General features: G+C 42.3%; 1 protein-coding gene across 1 annotated transcript in view; it reads left to right on the forward strand.

Annotated features, from left to right (window-relative positions):
- Window positions 1-19,177, forward strand: part of CDKL1 (cyclin-dependent kinase-like 1 (CDC2-related kinase)) — a 59,977-nt gene that overhangs the window by 38,741 nt on the left and 2,059 nt on the right. Inside the window, exons 5-10 of the mRNA XM_008571410.1 lie at window positions 8,055-8,127; window positions 10,558-10,648; window positions 11,320-11,520; window positions 13,762-13,844; window positions 16,839-16,895; window positions 18,254-18,403. Of these exons, the coding sequence (XP_008569632.1) occupies window positions 8,055-8,127; window positions 10,558-10,648; window positions 11,320-11,520; window positions 13,762-13,844; window positions 16,839-16,895; window positions 18,254-18,403 (655 nt within the window). The remainder of the gene's footprint in view (window positions 1-8,054; window positions 8,128-10,557; window positions 10,649-11,319; window positions 11,521-13,761; window positions 13,845-16,838; window positions 16,896-18,253; window positions 18,404-19,177) is intronic.

Here is a 19,177-nt window from a genome sequence, read left to right on the forward strand (position 1 = left end):
AACAGATTTTTCTTCTCTTGTACTTTTCTTTTAGAAGTCCTCAAAATGGGACTCTTGGGTTGTAAGTTTTGCCAAACTGAACCAATTTACCTTACCACCAATGATGAGCATTTATATATTTTTATTTTTTTTCCTTATAGTCATGCTACCATGGGTTCTATTATTAAAATATTCATTCTATGAATTCTATCAAACATAAGGAAGAAATGATAGCAATCCTACCCAAACTCTTTCAGAAAATATAGGAAGAAGGAACACATTTTCCAAATCATTTTATGAGGCTACTATACCCTGATACCAAAGCCAGATGAGGACATTTCAAGGAAAAAAACAAAAATGACATGAATATCTTCATCAAATTCAGTGAAAAATCCTTAGCAAAATTATCAGCAAATCAAATCCAGTTATATAATGTAATGTAATGTAGATATTATCTATAGGCTTCCTATTATGATAGATGAGGATTTAGCTCTCTTAAAACTTTATCCCCTCTGCTTCCCTTTCCCAACCCTCAAAATAGTTATGTTAAAATCATATTAGTTCCAGTCAAGATAGCTAAATAGGCGGTCCCCGGCATCACTCTCTTCCACAAATCAACCAATTTACAACTATAAAAAACCAACAACAGCCAAGCTGGGGCCACTAGAGCTCAGGGAAAGAGGAGGAGAGACCTATAGAGTTCATGAAGGTGGGAGAAGCCACAATGAGAGAAAGAAAAAACCACTCTGACCATTTCAAGCCCTGGCTATATCCAGGCTGGAGCTGCTGAGAGCACCAAGCAGGAGCTGACAAAAGCCACAGCTGTGCCCTTCGGATGAAGTGGCTTGGTGTTGGCAGGGGAGAACAGGGCCTTGGTGGCCCCCAGGCCGGCAAGACCACTAATAGGGTTCCTGGGAACCCACATAGCAGCAAGGAGCCACAACAACTGAAAAAAAAGAACCACTCAGAGGCCAGTGAGTCATTGCAAGGGACTGGGGCAAGGCCTGTCCCATGGGAAGTGTTTGCAGCATGGGCGGTGGGGTAGACGGGCCCACCAGGAGAACACTGGGACACAGCAAGGACAGCTGATCTGCCCCCCAATCAGTACAGGACCACTCAGAGGAGACTAGTCAGGAATATAGACTTGCAGGGGGTGCAGTTTGATGTAAAGACTCAGGTCCAGACCAGAGTTTGTACACAGCCCAGGTTTACTGGATCTCTCGAGACCTGGAAGTACCTATAAAGTCAACCATTAAAACCTGAGCTGCACAAAAAGCCTTCCCTAAGGGAATCGGCAGCAAAGCAGCAATTTAGCTCAACCACAGAGCTCAAGTGCTGGTTCCACAGGAAGTTCCCCCATTTTAGAAGTAAGCAAAGGACAACAAATTAGTTCCAGCTCAGAGTTTAAATGGTAGGAACAGCAAATAATCCAACACAGAACTGAAACAAAAAACAAAGTACCTGCAACCAGAGACAAAGTTTCATATTAACTAGTAAAGGCCTCATTTCACCAAAGAACAACAGTAACACCTAGAAAGATCAGAAGTCCCCTGGGCTACCAAGCCAGAAAGGGAGAAGGGCTGGGGGCCTCAGCAATGCCCTCTGACACCCTCAACCAATCCTGAGGGTGGGAGACGAAGACCTCGGCCATGCCACACTCACATGCACACCCAGCCCAGCGGCAGCCAAAGAGCCACCACAGGAAGCCCCTGGGCTCTCCTAAGCCATGAGTGGAGGGCCTTGGGCCTTGGCCATGCCTCCTGACACATGCAACCAGCCCTTCAATGACCACCAAGCTGCATCAAGAAGGGCCCCAAGTTACCGAGCTGGAATGGTGGGGAGCAAGGGCTTTTGCCACACCCCCCTGACATCTGCACCCAGACTGGCAATGACCCAGCCATCACTGGAAGCCCCCTGGTCTCCCTGTAGGAATGAGGGGGTGCTATGGGTCTCAATCCCACCCCTCCCCCTTCCTCCTTCTTCCATCCCATTTCCTTCCCCTTTCCCCTCTCACCCTCCCTCCCAACCGCTCTGCAACAGCATCCTAGAATATAAAAAATAATATTAATAAAATTACATTTTCTTTAAAAAAAAATGGACTACTGAAAAAAATTGTATTAATTCAACTTTCACTGTTCTCATTATTACGCCTATGTACATATTACTTATAGCCAAGCATTGTACTATACTATGGCTTTCTTTTGTACTTTTTCCTCACATTAATATTTGCCTTGCTTTAAAAATTGCTTAATATTCTTTAACCCTATTGCTAATTTTTCGCACTTGTTTTAATAGCCTCTCAATATACATTCCATAGGATTGTCACACCAGGTAATTCATTAGTTCCATTTTCTTCCTTCACAACATCCTGTCTTTAGACCCCCTTCTCCTTCTGTCTGGCTTGTTGTACTCAAGGCCTGCTGTCCAGCTGTCTTTCTGGGACTTCCCTGTGCAGTCATCCTTGGAATTCTCTCTGCATTTCTCTATGGTTGGAGTCATTACTTCCTGGATTTCCTGTCTTCCTTTTCTGAATTTACTTACTTATTTCAGCCAAGAATAACCATCTCTAATTGGTTAAAATGATATTTCTAATGACACTCCCACACATACTCTCCCCTCCTTGGAGTCAAGCAGTTGGGAGCCCTTTATGCTGCTGGGGGTGAAACAAAATTCCCAAAGCAGGCAGGAAGAGTGCCATGAAGTCACATAGTGGACTCAGGAGTGCCCTTTTCCGCCAAGTCCTCCCACTAGTAGAAGATGGATTCCATTCCACCTGCCCAGGAATGCCTCTGCAGAGCTGGGCGACAGCCCAGTGGGCGCCAGAGGGACAACTGTAGCTCTTAATAAGGCAATTGAACTAAAGACCTTAAGGAAGACCACCTGACCACCTGAGCCCCTTCCATCTTGGTCTGGGTATCCTTGCTTGATTTCCTCATACCTTGCCTAGACTCCCATTTCTAGATCTGGGGAGCCGACATCTTTAGGAATACAAGTCCCACCAGGCTGGGAGTCCAAAAGGCCCAGGCTGGATCCTGTGCAGCTCCTCCTGAGCACTATTTACTAGGAGGAGGAACTGTGGATGCAGCTTGTCCAGAGTTTTTAATCTCCTAATCCCATGGCAGAGGAGGAGAACCAGGCCTGGGAGAAAAGCACAAACCCCCTTCTTCTCTCATAGGTTGAAGTTGAGCTTATGTATGATTCCTCCTAAGGGAGAGCTTGCCTTTGAGCTAGAAGGGCTCTTAAAGGCAGTACAGAATGAGAGGAAATTGGGCCCCTTCCATTCATCGCTGTTCCAGTCCTTCCCCACTCTGCCCCAGAGCTCAGCCATGACCGCCATTTACCACCAATGTGGAAACAAAACACTTTCAAGTGGAGTGAGTTCCTTAGCCTTGCCAGCACAGGCTACAACTTTAAGGACATCTGCCTTTGCCTGAAGGGTCTGGCCAGTCACCCAGATTCTTCCAAAGCTTTTAAGTTTGCTTGTTAAATACTTGCATATTTATTTAAGATGGTCAAGGCAGAAGGCATAGTGATGACAGCCTTCACCGTGCCTGGCTCTTGAGTCACACTATTCCAGTCTGGACTGGTTTGTTTTTTACTCCTGGAATGCAGTTATCCTATCATCTCCCTTCATCATCCTCCCAGAGATTTCCATGGCTTCCCTCTTGTGTTGGGTTTCCAGTTTGCTCTAGCTCATGTAATCTTCTTTTATAGTTCACTACTCCTTTATGGTCGTGTACATCCTCCAGGGCCTTCCTGAGAAAGAATGTATGAGAGGTACAAGGAAAAAAAAGAAAAAAGAAAACAAAAAACTGAGGTTGAGACTTTGCTGGTGCATGTCTTAACAGCCTTTATTCTGGGCTGGCTGGTTAGCTCAGTTGGTTAGAGCATGGTTCCGATAATACCAAAACCCAGGGTTCAAATCCCTGTACTAGCCAACTGCCAAAAAAACAAACAAAAACAACAAAAAAAGTCTTTATTCTATTCTCACACTTGATTAATGTTTTGTTTGGGTATAGCTTTGTCTTGGGTTGAAAATAATATTCCTTCAAAATTTGGAGATATTGTTTTAGTGCCATCTATAGTCTAGTGTTGTTAAGAAGTCTGATGCCATTCTATTTTTTGCTCCTATGTAAAGTCATGTTTCTTTTTTATTTCCAGATGTTTGTACAATCTTCTATTTGTTCTCAGTGTTTGGGATTATGAAAATCATGGGCCTGATTTTCATCCATTATGCTGGCACTTGGTGGGCCCTTTCTGAGAAAAAAATTTTTGAGTTGTTTTGTTATTGATTTCCCTATCTGTTTTTTCCCCGAGTTTCTTTTTCTGGACCTTCAGTGTTGGACTCTTAGACTGGTCCTCTCATTTTCTTCTCATATCCTGTTCTTATTTCATGGATGCAACAGCTTTCCTTTTCTCTCTGAAGATACTAATTATTTTCAAAAATATTCTCTTCACCCTTCATAGTTTCTGTTTCTTATAAGTTATTTTTGTCTGTTTGTTCCGATCTCTCACTTTCTTATTAGAGGCTTTTCTTGGGCATCATATAATCTCTGGCTGTATGCCCATGGTTAAGAGGAGGGAACTATTGGAAGCTCTGAGCTTCACTGTAGGGTTATCTGGCTGGGCCATTTGCTGGGGAAACCCCGATGTCAGAATCTTTAGGTCTTTCCTCCTGAGCTTCCCTAAAAAAAGTCTTCTGATATTTTGCCTGCAGAGTGAAGCCAGCCTGCTGGCTTTCTCAGAGCTGAGTGAAGAAAGAGGGCTGGGGAATCTCAGCATTTGACAGTTCATATATATGCAGTCATTTAATCCCCTGTTTTCAGAATAGTATCCACAATCTCAACTATGCCAAATGTCTTCTATTTTATCCTCTCCAGAAAACCAAACTCCAGCCCTCCACCAAGTAGGGGAAAGAGTGTTCCATAGTGGTATAGAATAGGGAAGGCAATCAAGGGATTTAATTGTTTCCTCAACAGATTTTCCTCTCTCCTCCTTAGCTCCCAGTTTCAGAGATCTTGGCTGCTAGTTCCTCAGCCTTTCAAAGATTCCTTGGGCGTAAACTGGTGGGTTCTCCACTTTACCCTCTCCTTAGATTTCAGCCTTCTAGCACCTGTTAAGTCAATTGTCATTCATTCATCTGCTTTCCAGATCCCAAAATGTGTTGCTATTATCTCTTCTGTTCTCTCTGACCTTGTGGATTTTTGTCTTTTAAAAAATGTCTTCAGTTGGGCCGGCCCAGTGGCGCACTATAGCAGTGGCGCAGTGGCGCTGCCGCGGAGGGTTCCGATCCCACATACAGACAGGCCGCTCACTGGCTGAGCGAGGGGCGGGAGCAACGCCGAGGGTTGCGATCCCGTGGCCGGTCCCGGTCCGGTACGGGCGTAATAACTTCGTATAGCATACAACATACAGACAGGCCGCTCACTGGCTGAGCGAGGGGCGGGAGCAACGCCGAGGGTTGCGATCCCGTGGCCGGTCCCGGTCCGGTACGGGGGCGACACTGAGGGTTGCGATCCGTTGCCGGTCACGAAAAAAGACAAAAAGGAAAAAAAAAAATGTCTTCAGTGTAGTTCTAGTCAGGTTTGGGGAAAGAATGAAATTAGACAGGCTTGTTCAATTCATTATCTTAACTCAGAAGTCCTTTGAAACACTTTCTTCAGGTGGCTCCTGGGACACTGTATTCTCCCGAGTGTAACCATCATTCACTCGATGCTCAGTCTCAGACTCCCTGGCTGGATCCCCTCCTCTTTCCTACATATAGATGATGAAGGGCCTCAGAACTTACTTCTGAACTCCTCTTCTTTATGTGTATTCACGCCTTGCATGGAATTATTCAGTCCTAGGCTCTAAATACCATCAATATGCTTATGTTTCTCAAATTTGTATTTCCAGCCGAACGTCTTTCTGAATTCAGAACTGCCTATTCAGATTCTTCTCTTGGGTGTCCAATATGCATCTCAGGTTTTCCACCCTCCACTCCCTGCCACAACTTCTCCCCCAGTGTGTCCCTCAATAAAAGGCACTACCACATACCAGTTACTCAAGCCAAAAACCTTGTTGTCATTCTTTGATTTCTATCTTTCACATCCCATCCCTGAGAAAGTCCTGGAGGCTCTATAAATATATCCCGAATCTGGCCACTTCTCACCACCTTACCCTCTACTTCGGATGTTTCCTTAAGCAGGGAAACTTTCTGGACCTTATATAAGATAGTACCCTGTCCAGCACACTTGTTCACTCCTCTACACACACACACACACACACACACACACACACACACACACACACACACACACACACACACACACACACACACACACACACACACACATCCAATTCCAACCCAACACCACTGAACATATTCTTTTTTTCTTCCTTTCTATATTTGTAACCTCCTCCAACAGTGAAAATCTGGCTCCTATTATCTTAGTGTGATACAGCTAAAAGGGATCTTAGAGTCTGAGGCCCCCTCATTCCAGAGAAGGATAAACTGAGTGACAAAGAAATGAAGTAGCCAGCCCTAGATGACACTGGTTTATACAGAGACTTACATTTGAGAATTACATAATAATGTGCTCAGCATCAGAGGAGCATTAATACTCTGCTATTATAATTTACTTTTAAATTATAATAACTCTTTTTGCATAATTTTTTGAGAAATATTTTTAGAGACTAAAGTTGCTGGCACCGATAACCTTACATTAATACTTAATTCATTGTCTAATCAAAAAAATATATATATATATATATACGTATATTTTGGACAAATATTAGAGGCTGGGGGAAAGCCTCCCCCCAAATGTACCATTCTTAGTTGCATCTTTCTAGACCTTCCCTCTCTCGACAGGTGAGTTTTTGTAGCATCTGTGCCTATATGCTACTAGAACAAGGAAGAGAATTTGGAGAGCAGCTAGTTCAAGCCCAGGGACACAGACCTGGTCCAGAAATGTCCCAGCTGCTCTTCCTGGAAGTGGTCTCTTCATTTCCTCTATGTTTTTCCACTCTCTGTTCAAACATCCTCTGATTTGCTTGAAAGGATTTCCTGAATAACTGGTCTGTGACGACAGTGGCCTCAGAACCTCTCCCAGAGGCTAGAAGTGACTTTAAGTGGTCACCTTAACACAACTACTCCAGAGTTTCTTCCCTGGTTTACTTATCAGTTTTGGCCGAGGACCACAGCAACATTGTTTCATGTCTGATTCATAAAAACAGTAAGTCCAGTTGGTGGGTGGGGGCCTCTGAAAATAAATGCACTCTCTCTGTACTCCATTTCACTCATCACCTAATATTTTTTTTTAAAAACGCTCCCAGAGGTGATGCCTTTTTTCAATTCACATAAAAGACCTGCAAAACCTACTGGTTGCCTTGGTTTCATAAGCTGAGAGTCAGGGAAGAAGTGCCTGCAGCCTAGCTGCTGTGATAGAGGACAGGGCAGACATGCAGCTGGCTCCCAGACAGCAGCAGTGTGGGGGGAACCACGATGCTGCTCTGGGTTTTTAATTGTTATTAACTTTTGTCACATGGTGTGCAATGTAAACCTCTTCCCTGTAGTCAGTAAAATCTTCATTACCTAAAAAACCAAATATTTTTTTAAAAAAAATGTTGCCTTTGGAGTCTGGAGAAACTTCATACCCACACATAGAAGATGAATCCTGCTTCAAGTCTGGGGCAACTCAAAAAAATAAACAGCAACTTTTGTGCTGTATGTTAACTAACTTTACATCAATAAAAAGTTCCTTATAGAAATAGAGCTCCAGTTACCAGGCAGTTTCCCAGTGGTGTTGCAGATTTCGAAGTACTTGTTGAAATCTCTGTGGGTTCTCATAATTCCACCTTGTAGAAGTAGATGTTGACATTTTAATTAATCTGCTGTCCCTAGAATTCAACGATTGTGCCGTTCACATGTTTTTACACTTTGGATTCATGGAATGATTGCTCGTGGAATGATGAGTTAAATGACTCTATGTGTAACCTAGGATTTCTCACTACTGTCTTGGTTTACTTTTTCTTTTCTTGAGCTGAATTCCATGGCTACACTAAAGAATGTGTTTGTGCTGCTTTATTTTTATTAGGGTACCAGAACATCTCGTGAAGAAAATAACTTGGCAGACATTGCAAGCTGTAAATTTTTGCCATGAACACAATGTAAGTTGCATGGATCTCCCTTGAAAATTCAAGGCTGCCCTAAAGCTGAGGTAGAGCCTTGTACAAAGTGTACAGCCTATTTTTGTGTGTATAAGTTTTCACCCAAATCTTCTTAAGCCTGGTTGAGATATGTAGAGGCTAAAAATGCCAACCTAGTATTCCTTCTTGCTTAGGTTATATAAAACATGATTGACTTTAAGAAACAAGTCATATATATGACTTATACTGATTTGAAACTACTCGTATTTGACGTAGAATCCCATTCACTTGGAGTCTGTATTGGTCTGGTGCCCCCAAAAGGCTTTGAGATTGGGAGGGGGAACGCCAGGTGACTCATGCCTATTTAGTTGCAGTATTCCAGTTGCAGCAGGTGGAGTCAGAGGCCCGATGCACAAGGGCTGGTGTCTGCTTTGGGGAGATATGGGTGTGGAGTCTGACCGCAGCAGCCTAGTGAAAGCCTCTGACACTCGCAGCCATAGCTGGGCTGGCAGGAGGCACAGTGAACTGTTGCCCAGGTGATATGACTTCACAGATGCTTGGAAGCCTGCTGCTCTCTCCAGTTCAACACTGCCCACTCCTTGCACACATGAACCAGATTCCAATGTTGGAGCTGCATTTTGCTGCGAGTGCAATTTGACTGCAATATTTCATCCCACCGACTGCCAGGGTCAGTTTAGCTGGTAGGGCGAAATCCCCTTCCTTGTGCTATTCCAAGTGATTTTTTCCTGAAGCTGCATTCCCAAAAGGAGAAAATATGAGAGTAGCTGGTACATCTCCCTACTAAGCCTCCACTTAGCTGAAGGCTACAATCCCTGTCAAAACATATATACCATTGTATCCACCAGGGAGCATGGACACTTTATATTGCTAGTTACTGTGAGTGATGGGTAACACTTTCCTGAGAGCAGGTTTTAGGATGTGGTAGTGAGAGAGACCACGTGAAGGCCCTGGTGGGCAGATCTGAGACACTAAAGGCAAATATAACACATACCACAGTTCCCTGGGGGGCCCCCAGCTCTCTGTTTGGCTCCATGTACTGATGGGGGAGGGTGCAGAAACTTCGAAAGAATTCCCAGAACAGAATGGAAGCGCATTCTCACTTACAAGTACTTCTGACCATATGTCATAATGACATTCATGGGAGTGCCCATTTATAGCAATAAGTGAAGCCAGTGGTAAAAGAGTAGAGATCTCAGAACCATTAATTGACGAGAACCAGATAGACTGTAATAACTTAAAAATTTCCTCTCCCCAAATTTTGCAGAATAATAAATACCCATGGGGAAACATTGATGTTGACCTCTCACCACGAAGGTCCTTTGGAGTGAGAACTAGCAAGGCCCAAGAAGAACCCCTGTCCTCTCCAGATTCTAGAAAGTTAAGATTAACCCCAGGGTTTCAGGCTGCTGGCCAAAAAGGTCTCTCAGGTTGCAGAGGAATCCAAAGAAAACACTTGGAAGAAGGGAAGATTACTAGGAAGTCTGGGCAATATTTTAACCTAACTATTTTTTTTTTAATGTAATTATTAATTAGGTTGTTTACTCTGTTCTTTGCCAAGGGAAGTGTCATTTAATGAGAAAAGCATGTGAAGATTCTCAAACGTTCTTCTAACATCACCCTGTTGAAGAATGTTGGCTGTGGTCTGAAAACCACAGGTGATCTGAGTCTAAATTATAGAGCAGGGTCCACATCTCAAGGGGTGGCTGCTGCTAGGAGAGCACTTGGTGTGTGTGGGACATAGCTGACATCTAGCGACTCTCCCTAGAGGATGAGGGTTGTTGCCTGCTCTTGTTTATCTCGTCGGGACGAATGTCCTGGCAAGCTCGTGGTTCCCGCCCTTCTCTTCCCCAGCTTATCTCAGCAGGCCCAGGGCTTGTCCTGTTTACCAGGCCGACTGTGTTCTGTTCTCAGCTAAACTCTAATGTGAATTCTGCTAATGTACCAACTTGCAGCTCCTGCAACCATGATGCAGGCCTCACCCAGAGCCTTTTCACATTCTCCCTTTCACCTAGAGTTGTCAGGTTAAATACAGGACTCCCAGTTAAATTTGAATTTCAGATACACAAGCATAACTTTTTAGTATGTGTGTCCCAAATACTGCATAGGATGTACTTATACTAAAAAATTATTTATTGTTTATCTGAAATTCAGATTTAACTGGGTGTCCTGTATTTCTATTTGCTAAGTCTTGCTATCCAACTTTCATTTTTCCTTTCATACTTCTTGGTCTTTCTGGACCTTTTAGGAATGTGGGATATGATAGATATGGTATTAGATTTATTTTAGGCTGCTATTTTGCTGTTAACCAACAGGCCAATGAAAGATTCAAATGATTTCTCCAATATTTGCCAAATATTCATGTGTCTTATTTATCCCGTATATTATAGTTGCTCCTTAATAATCTATTTTGGTTTTGATTTTTGTATCTAGTGCATTCATAGAGATGTGAAGCCAGAAAATATCCTCATTACAAAACATTCAGTAATTAAGCTTTGTGACTTTGGATTTGCTCGGCTCTTGAGTGAGTATTGGTTTTCTTTCATTAAATGTAAAAGATGGAAAAGTTCTTGATATGATACAGGATCTAAAAGATATAGAAAGCTAGTTCTTGAATATTTAGGACATAAGCTTGCTATAAGTTGTAATTCTGTAATTACCGAAAAGTGTAAACACAAAGTGGTTTAAATATGCATGTTATACATAAGTTATACCACAGTAAATTGGTTATTAAAAAGAATGTTACCCTCCTCACTTCTCCCAATTTTGGGCTGGCTATCTAAATGGTTAGAGCACAGCCTTATAACACCACAGTCTTGGGTTTGGATCCCCATACTGGCCAGCCACCAAAAATAAACAAACAAACAAGCAAAAATAATACTTTCCAGAAATGCTACTTTAGAATAGTTTTCAACCTTGGTTGCAGATTAGAACATCTGGGGAACATTAAAATCTATACTGATACCCCCAGACCCTCCCCAGGGATTCTGGTTTAATTAGGCTGGGGTGTGGCCCAAGCATTCTTAATCTGAAAAATATTATATTCCAAGTGATTTTAAAGTGCAAACAGCATTGAGAACCAGTGATTTAAAAAAGCGACAAGATTGGGCACAATCTTGATTTCTTAGGTCTTCCCCTCTCAGTTTTGATTCGAGCTTTCTACTGCTCTGTTTTCCATGTTTCATCTTTGGCCAGCTGGACCGAGTGATTACTACACAGACTATGTGGCTACCAGGTGGTACCGCTCCCCTGAACTGTTGGTGGGAGACACGCAGTACGGCCCCCCAGTAGATGTCTGGGCAATTGGCTGTGTCTTTGCTGAGCTGCTGTCAGGATTGCCTCTGTGGCCGGGAAAATCAGATGTGGATCAGCTCTATCTGATTAGGAAAACTTTGGGTAAGTGGTGGTTTTGTCCCCCCTTTTGGAAAACTGGATAATTTGACCCACATTGGTGCAGGGCAGAACCAAGTTCCTAGTCTCATCTAATGCCCTTTACAGTTAGGAAGGAGAAGCTTTGAAGCCTCATTTAAATGACTATGTTCAAGGTGTCCATGTTTGTTTTAATAAAAATAATTAATTATTGAAGTGCAGGCCAATTAGCTCAGTTGGTTAGAGCATGGTTTTGATAAAACCAAGGTCAAGGGTTTGGATCCCCTTACCAGCAAGCTGCCAAAATAAATAAATAAACAAATAATAAATAATTAAAAGGGGCTGGCTGGTTAGCTCAGTTGATTAGAGTGCGGTGTTATAACAACAAAGTCAAGGGTTCAGATCCCCATACCGGCTGCCCACCACAAAATAAAAAGCAAACAACAAAATAATAATTATTGAGTACTTAACTGCTTGGCCAAAAGACAAAATATTTTCTTTTGAGCATAGTTTGGATCAAGTTAAACTCTAAATAATGTTATGGCCTCCATAAGGACTTAAATTTGTACAAAGGCTTAGTAATTTACAGAATGCTTTTGTGGTTTATTTCATTTATTATGATATGATATGATATGATAATTCATTTTGATCTCCTTATTTCAAGCCAACCTGACTAGTGTGTATTATTCAGAGTCTATAAAGGAAGAATCTCAGTCTTCTAAATGTCAGGGAGAAAGGCTGGTTCTTCTAATGTCACTCTTCTTGTCTGGCTTTCCTTTCTCTCTACCCTTGATGGAGCAGGGGGAAGGGCAGGGGAAAAGGGAAGGAAGGTAAGGGACAGATAAAAAGACCCATAAGCAGTGACTGCCCACTTCAAAAGTCAGGTAGTTTAGATACTGCTCCCCTGAGTATTCCGATTTAAAGCAAACTTTTCCTCCTCTCCAAATTCTTGTAGCACCTGCTCTCACCTTGTCTTGCCTTGTACTCTTTTCTTCCCAAAGGTGCTATAAGCTGCCTGAGGGTGAGATCATGTCTTATATTTCTACTTATTCTCTGCCAGTGTCTGCGCATTGTAGGCAGTACTTGCTGATAGCTTGATTTTGTAGAGTGACCTGTAAGGCACCTTGTAGTCCTTCCAGGAGCACACAGCCTTCCTTGGCTATGTTTCCTTCAGTGATTTTAGGACATCCAGTGTCACCCCTCCAGCTCTGATGGAAGAAGGTTATTAAGGTACAGGAAATTGTGCTCATGATGAAGCTCACTGAGCTGTGGGGCAAGGCATTAGAGGGTATATTTTGGCTGCCTGTCCAAAAGGAGGCAAGGCAGCCATTTTTGGATTTGAGTGAGAGGTAAAGTTCTAAAACAAATCAGTAAAATTAGACAATTTAATACCCCAGTATAGGAACTCTAGCCCATCCCATAGCAGCTTGTTTGATCCCCTGGTTGGGAAGTTTTTGTTTTCTACTCTGCTCTGGAAAGTGGGCCTGGGTGTGTTCCAGGGAAGCCCTTCTGAATATCTCCTTATATTCTCCGAACAAAATTCCTCTTCTAGTGTAATATTCCCAGAATTTTACATGAGGGCAATGTTAGCTCCTCTGGCTGAAACGTGAGCAGGATAAGCTTCACATGATCCCCTGGAATATTGTTTCATTGCTTCACATTGTTGAGTACATCTATGCAGTAGAAGAAATGGGATTTCCAATTGATCACTAATTGGTGAAGCAAGAAAAGGTGATTCCAATTTGGAAACGTATTCCTTCTAGCTAGAAAATCTTCCATGATTTGTTCTTTTTTCCCCCTCCCTCCTGCCCTTCCTTCCTTAAATACTTATTAAGTGCTTGCTATATGTTGGGCACTGGTCTCAGTGCTAGGCCAGTACACTTTCATCTCGACTCATCAGGATTCAGTTAACATGATTTTGATTTGTAGTTGTTGCACTTTTGCTATTTTTTTTTAAAGATATTATTTTACTTGTGTGTGTGTGCTTCTGAGTTGTTTGGTTTGGATTCCTAAAATACACTGTAAGCCTTTGAGAGCAAGAAATTTGGAGCTTTCAATTTCTGTTGCTTGCCTCCTCTGTGTCTAACAGTGTGTTGTCCACATAGGACTCAATACAGAATGTATTGCCTGAATGCTTCTCCCTCTGATTGGTAGAAAAAACTGCAGGTTTCATAGGTGTAGACACTAACACAGCTTTGATGGAGGGAAACCATAGATCAGTGTTTGCCAATCAATCTTACTTACCTCCTTCTTTCTTCTTGTCCAAAGGAGATCTCATTCCTAGGCATCAGCAAGTATTTAGCACGAATCAGTACTTCAGTGGGGTGAAAATTCCAGACCCTGAAGATATGGTAAGTGACCCATTTTGCAGAGACCTCTGCAGGCCAGGCTACCTAGGTTTTGATAGTTACTCACCCGCCTGAGCCCCATTGCTCACCCTGCACTGGATCGTCAGTCTAAGAGTGAAAAAGAAAATTAGAGCAAATTGGCCGGCAAGACCTTGGCCTTCAGCACTGATTTAGAGGCTGATTTAGATAACAGAGTTTAGCCAGTCGTTGGGCAGGAATGCAGAGCTGCCTGCTCTAGCCACGCCTGTCCTTAATCATTTTCAGCAATTGAACTTAGGTGGCTCAGAGCAAATCAACTTTTAGACACTGACCCATCTGGGAGAAGTTAATAGTTTTTCTCCAGCACTGTCCAAATTCCCTACTCTATTGTGCTCTCAATCCCCAGACCATGTGGGAGAACCATAATGAACTTACGTGGCCAGCCTCACTCTGGTGCCTGTCCTCTGTGGCTGATGTGGGAAACACTCATTTAAAAAAAACTAAAAAATTAAAAATATTCATATCCTTACCCCACATCCAACAATTTATTCCAATGAAACCATTAGGCAAGGGAACAAAGATGTGGCATTATTTAAGAGAAATTATTTCCTTTAGGGTTCCATCAGTAGGGGATTAATTACATGAGTTATGGTACATCCGTACAATAGAAATACCACATAGCCAGTAAAAATAAAATAATTAGGTTTACATCTAATTTTCTGAAAAAAACCTACAACATATTGTTAAATGAAAAAAAATGGTTATAAAACAATATGAAGTTTGACATAATTGTAATAAATATTTAATATACTAATATACATATATTTACATATATAAACAAAATAATATGACAATTTCTGGGAAATCATGCAAAGCTTTTTATATTTGTGAAATAAATGGCAGCAAGGATATATACCAAAATGTCAACAGTGGGTATCTCTTTGTGGTAGGATTTTGGGTTGATTTTTTCTTTCTTTCTTTTTTTTTTTTTATGTGACCGGTAACGGGATCGCAACCCTTGGCGTGCGGTCGCCCGCACCGCACTCAGCCAGTGAGCACACCGGCCATCCTTATATAGGATCCAAACCCGCAGCCTTGGCACTTCCAGCGCCACTGCGCTCCCAGTGCCACACTCTCCCGAGTGAGCCACAGGGTCGGCCCTGGGTTGATTTTTTTCTATTCTTTATGGTTTTTCATGTTTTTGAATGTCTTCTAGTGAGCCTGGATTATAATCCAAAACATTTCAGATCATAACTAAGGTTTCTGAAATCCAGAGTTTCTCTGTCTAAGGAAGGTACAGTTCTTTCAAATTGAAACTAACTCTCCACTTGCTCAGTTTCCAGATGGGAGTTCCGTGTGTCCCTGACCACTCGCGTTCTGTGTCTTCCCTCGGACTCTCAGCTTGTCCCACAGGGAAGGAGTCCACTTCCCCATTGCCTCCCCCTCCTGCAGCACGAGCATTAGGAAAAGTGGGTTGTGCTGGGACAGAGAGGCAGGAATGACACCTGGCATATGGGAGGCCACCCATCTGACTCCCATTGTGACCTGGACATTCTCAGTACACCACTAAATATCCCTTAGCAATTTCCTATTCACTTGTCTACCGGTGATGCCTCAGAAACCAGCCAGGTTTCATAAATATTTAAAGCTTCCCATGGTTTCCCAGAGGTTGTCCTGCAGTAGACTTCCTGTTGACAGAAGCACAGGAAGAGACAGTGTGGGGGCTGCGCTGCTTGAACATCTGTGCCCGGTCCCTCTCCTGCCAGTAACCCTGATAGAGGGAGGCCTGCTTGCTTCTGGGGCTGGGAAACTGGCTCAGCAGGCAGGATGGGCCCCAGCGTATCACAGCCAGCCAGCCAGCCTCATCCCAGTCAATCCCCAGCAGTGCCCAGATTCAACACACAGAAAGAAAAAGAGAAATATTTAAGCTGGAGGTGGGGGTGGGGGGTACTCTAAAGTGCTAATGCAAACTTGCTTTAACATTTTTTCTTCTCCTGTTGAATGTAGGGAGCTCCAAAACTGATGCTCTTCTCTCTCACTGTTATCAGTGATTAGTATGTGCACAATCGAGGGTGGGTTGTTAGGGGCTGGTTCCCTGTCCAAACTAACACTGTGCTCTGAAGCCTGACCACAGCACTGGGACTGGGTTTCACTAGATGAGGCTAGCCAGTCACTCCAGCCTCCAGCTCACACACTGCCATCTGTATACACAACACACACTGTGGTCATTCATTTTGCTCAGCTTGGCTGGCTCTTATTTTCTCAGCTTCCCTCCTCAATTAGCCTTTGTCAGTTAGAGAATAAAGGTATATCTCTTTAACTGCACTGTTTGTCTGCCTGACATTGAGCATTCCTTCCGTTTATAGTGTTATTCCTGATTGTCTCCAGTATGTGACTGGAACAAAATAGCCTTATATGGCCAAGGGATATTGATGAATGCCAGCTCCCATTCCCAAGACTTTTAACAGTGGGCAGATCAGAGAAACAGCAGGCTCTTGTAGGAGGAGACAACAGTGTTTACCCCAGAAAACCGAGAAGCATCTGTTCACCTGGGTAGGAGGGAAAAAAATCTATTTTAAAGCTCCCTTTATATAAATGTCAATAGATGCAATAATTAGGGCCCCCTTTTTATAATGCCAATATAAATGCCAAAAATTATTCTGAGGAAAGGCAAGTTATATAAATTGAGGCAGAAAAAAATGAAATAACAATTGCTCTTCAAGTGTTTTGGGTTTTTTTTCCCCATTAGTATTTACTTATAATTTGCTACCTGCACAGGTTCTTCGTGAAGTGAAGGGAGTGGTTAGGAAGTAAATTTGGAAAAGCAGTTTACAGGTAGGGAGAGAAGGAGCTTGTGAAACAGGCTTTGTGAGGTAGTTTTAGGTGGGAGGTGGAGTGAGCAAAGGGGGAGGAGGCGAGGAGGGTGCCAGGAAGAAGCATCTACTCAAGGAAATTTAATTTGAGGTAACCTTAATTTGAATACAAATTGTAAATTAAAAACTCCTTTTCTTTCAACAGGAACCACTTGAATTAAAATTTCCAAACATCTCTTATCCTGCCCTGGGGATCTTAAAGGTAAAATCATGACTTCCAACACCAGGAAGCGAACAGCATTTGTCATCATTGGGGAATCTAAATTGCTTATGTTGATCCATGAAATGAAAAGTGTTCCTTTTTAAAATTCTCTTTTGAAAAGTGTAAATACTTTTATTTTGAAATGGGTCACAGTCTATTACCATGAAAACATCTGAAACGTTATTTCTCATTTTCAATGAACCTAACATATATTTGAAATGTAAATTTACACAAAAGAAAAATTAATAGAAATTTCAAGGGTGTTTCTTTTACAAAGGGTTCCTTTTCTTCAAAAAATGCTAAGCTGAAGGATCCTTTTAAATAGACAACTCCCTAGTACATTAGAAGTATGTTTTGATTTTAAGACTTGATTTACATATACTTTTATAAATATAGCTCTTATGTAAAACGTAGTGTGGTACCAATTAAAATATTGGCAAGTTACAGTCAGTGTCCCACACATTTCAAAAGTTATTTAATACATTTGCTGATGCATTTATGATATAACAAAAAAAAAATCGAGACAGTTCCTTGGGGCATGTAGTTGTGGATTTAATCTATCCAAGTATGAGCCCCATGGCCTACTTAATGGCAAAGAAAATAGTTAAGAGTGATGTACTATAAAGGTATATATATTATGCCTCTTCTTACATACATACTCACATATACTTGTAATGCATAGATTATTTATGGAAAGATACACTGAAAAAAAAAACCTGATTCTAGAAGGGAGAGTAGAAGAACCTAGAGTTGCGGAGACTTTGCTATATACTGCATAAATTTTATTTGTACCATGTATAAATATTTTTCAAGGCCGGCCCGTGGCTCACTCGGTAGAGTGCGGTGCTGATAACACCAAGGCCACGGGTTCGGCTCCTATATAGGGATGGCCGGTTTGCTCACTGGCTGAGCGTGGTGCTGACAACACCAAGTCAAGGGTTGAGATCCCCTTACTGGTCATCTTTTAAAAAAAAAATTTTTTTTTTTCAAATAAAAACACTAGTTTTTACAAAGTACGTGCAAGGAACCAAACTGGCTAAATGGATTATCCCAGTTGATCACCAAGGTGAACTCCAAAATCATATCCTATTCCTGCAGGGCAAAGCACCAACAGCCTCAAAAACAGACCAAAGTGGAGAAAATGATGTTTTGTTACTACCTCTAGAAACTATTTATTACACCGGTACCCACTTAGGAATGACTGTGGGAGGGACTAAAATCATGACTTCTGTGTTTTTCTACTTTGTTTCCTTTATTCTCAGCTGAAGAGTTTAATCTTTCAAAGAAGGAAAAAAAGCACATTAATAAGCTAACACAATTTTAAAGAAGTAAGAAGAGGGAATTTTCTTTTCCTTTAGGGCTGCCTCCACATGGACCCTGCTGAAAGACTGACATGTGAACAGCTATTGCAGCATCCATATTTTGATGGCATCAGAGCAATAGGGGATTTGGCAAAAGAACATGACAAACCAACAAGGAAAAGACAGAGCCGAAAGCACCTGCCCGGGGTAAAAATGGTGCACTGCTTTACAGAAATATCCAAGGTCACAGCTTTGAATGATCTCATACCTGCCACCTGGTAGAGAGAATCTAGACTTGAGGGTGGCAATTGTGGCTCGCAGCTCCAACATCCTCATTCCAGCACTAGAGATGATCTATCAGCCAGGGCCCCAGATACATCTGCCTCCTGCAGCCTCTTCTCCCTGAATCCTAAAGTTGTCCTTGCCCTGCTGTTTCCTGCTGCCACACAGGAGCCAGGGTTTGTGGTGTGTGTGAATGTAGGTCTCAGCCAGGTACATAAGTGTGAGTTCAGTGAGCATGCTTCTGGTGCTTTAGAAAATGAAATCAGATTTATCCCAGGCAGGTCTTTGTCATCACGTTTACCTTCAGTATATAAAAAAAAAAAAACACCCAAAACCCCTGTTTTCCTCCCTGATCCTTTAATTGTCAGAGTGGTGAGGGTAAGTGCAGTGATGATGCTTTCAGTGATAACAGCAGAACAGTACATTTAACCAGAGAATAGCATCCAACTGCATACTGGGAGCCTGTGAAGAATCCTGATTGGTATAAAGTGGTAAAATGGCCTTACATTAAATGTCTTCACCTAAGCCAAAAGCTGTAATAATTTAGAATGGACTATAGTTGGAACCACAACTAAGATGAGCTGGCTGCTCTTGGTCCCTCAAGCTATAAATAATCTTGCCTTAGTCATACCCTTTGCAGCCTACACTGCCCAGCACGTTTAACAGTGTCTGGGTGTCATGTGTGAGATCTGGTGGAAG

The sequence above is a fragment of the Galeopterus variegatus genome, unplaced genomic scaffold (assembly GCF_000696425.1).
Source record: "Galeopterus variegatus unplaced genomic scaffold, G_variegatus-3.0.2 Scaffold687, whole genome shotgun sequence".
Classification (NCBI taxonomy): Eukaryota; Metazoa; Chordata; class Mammalia; order Dermoptera; family Cynocephalidae; genus Galeopterus; species Galeopterus variegatus.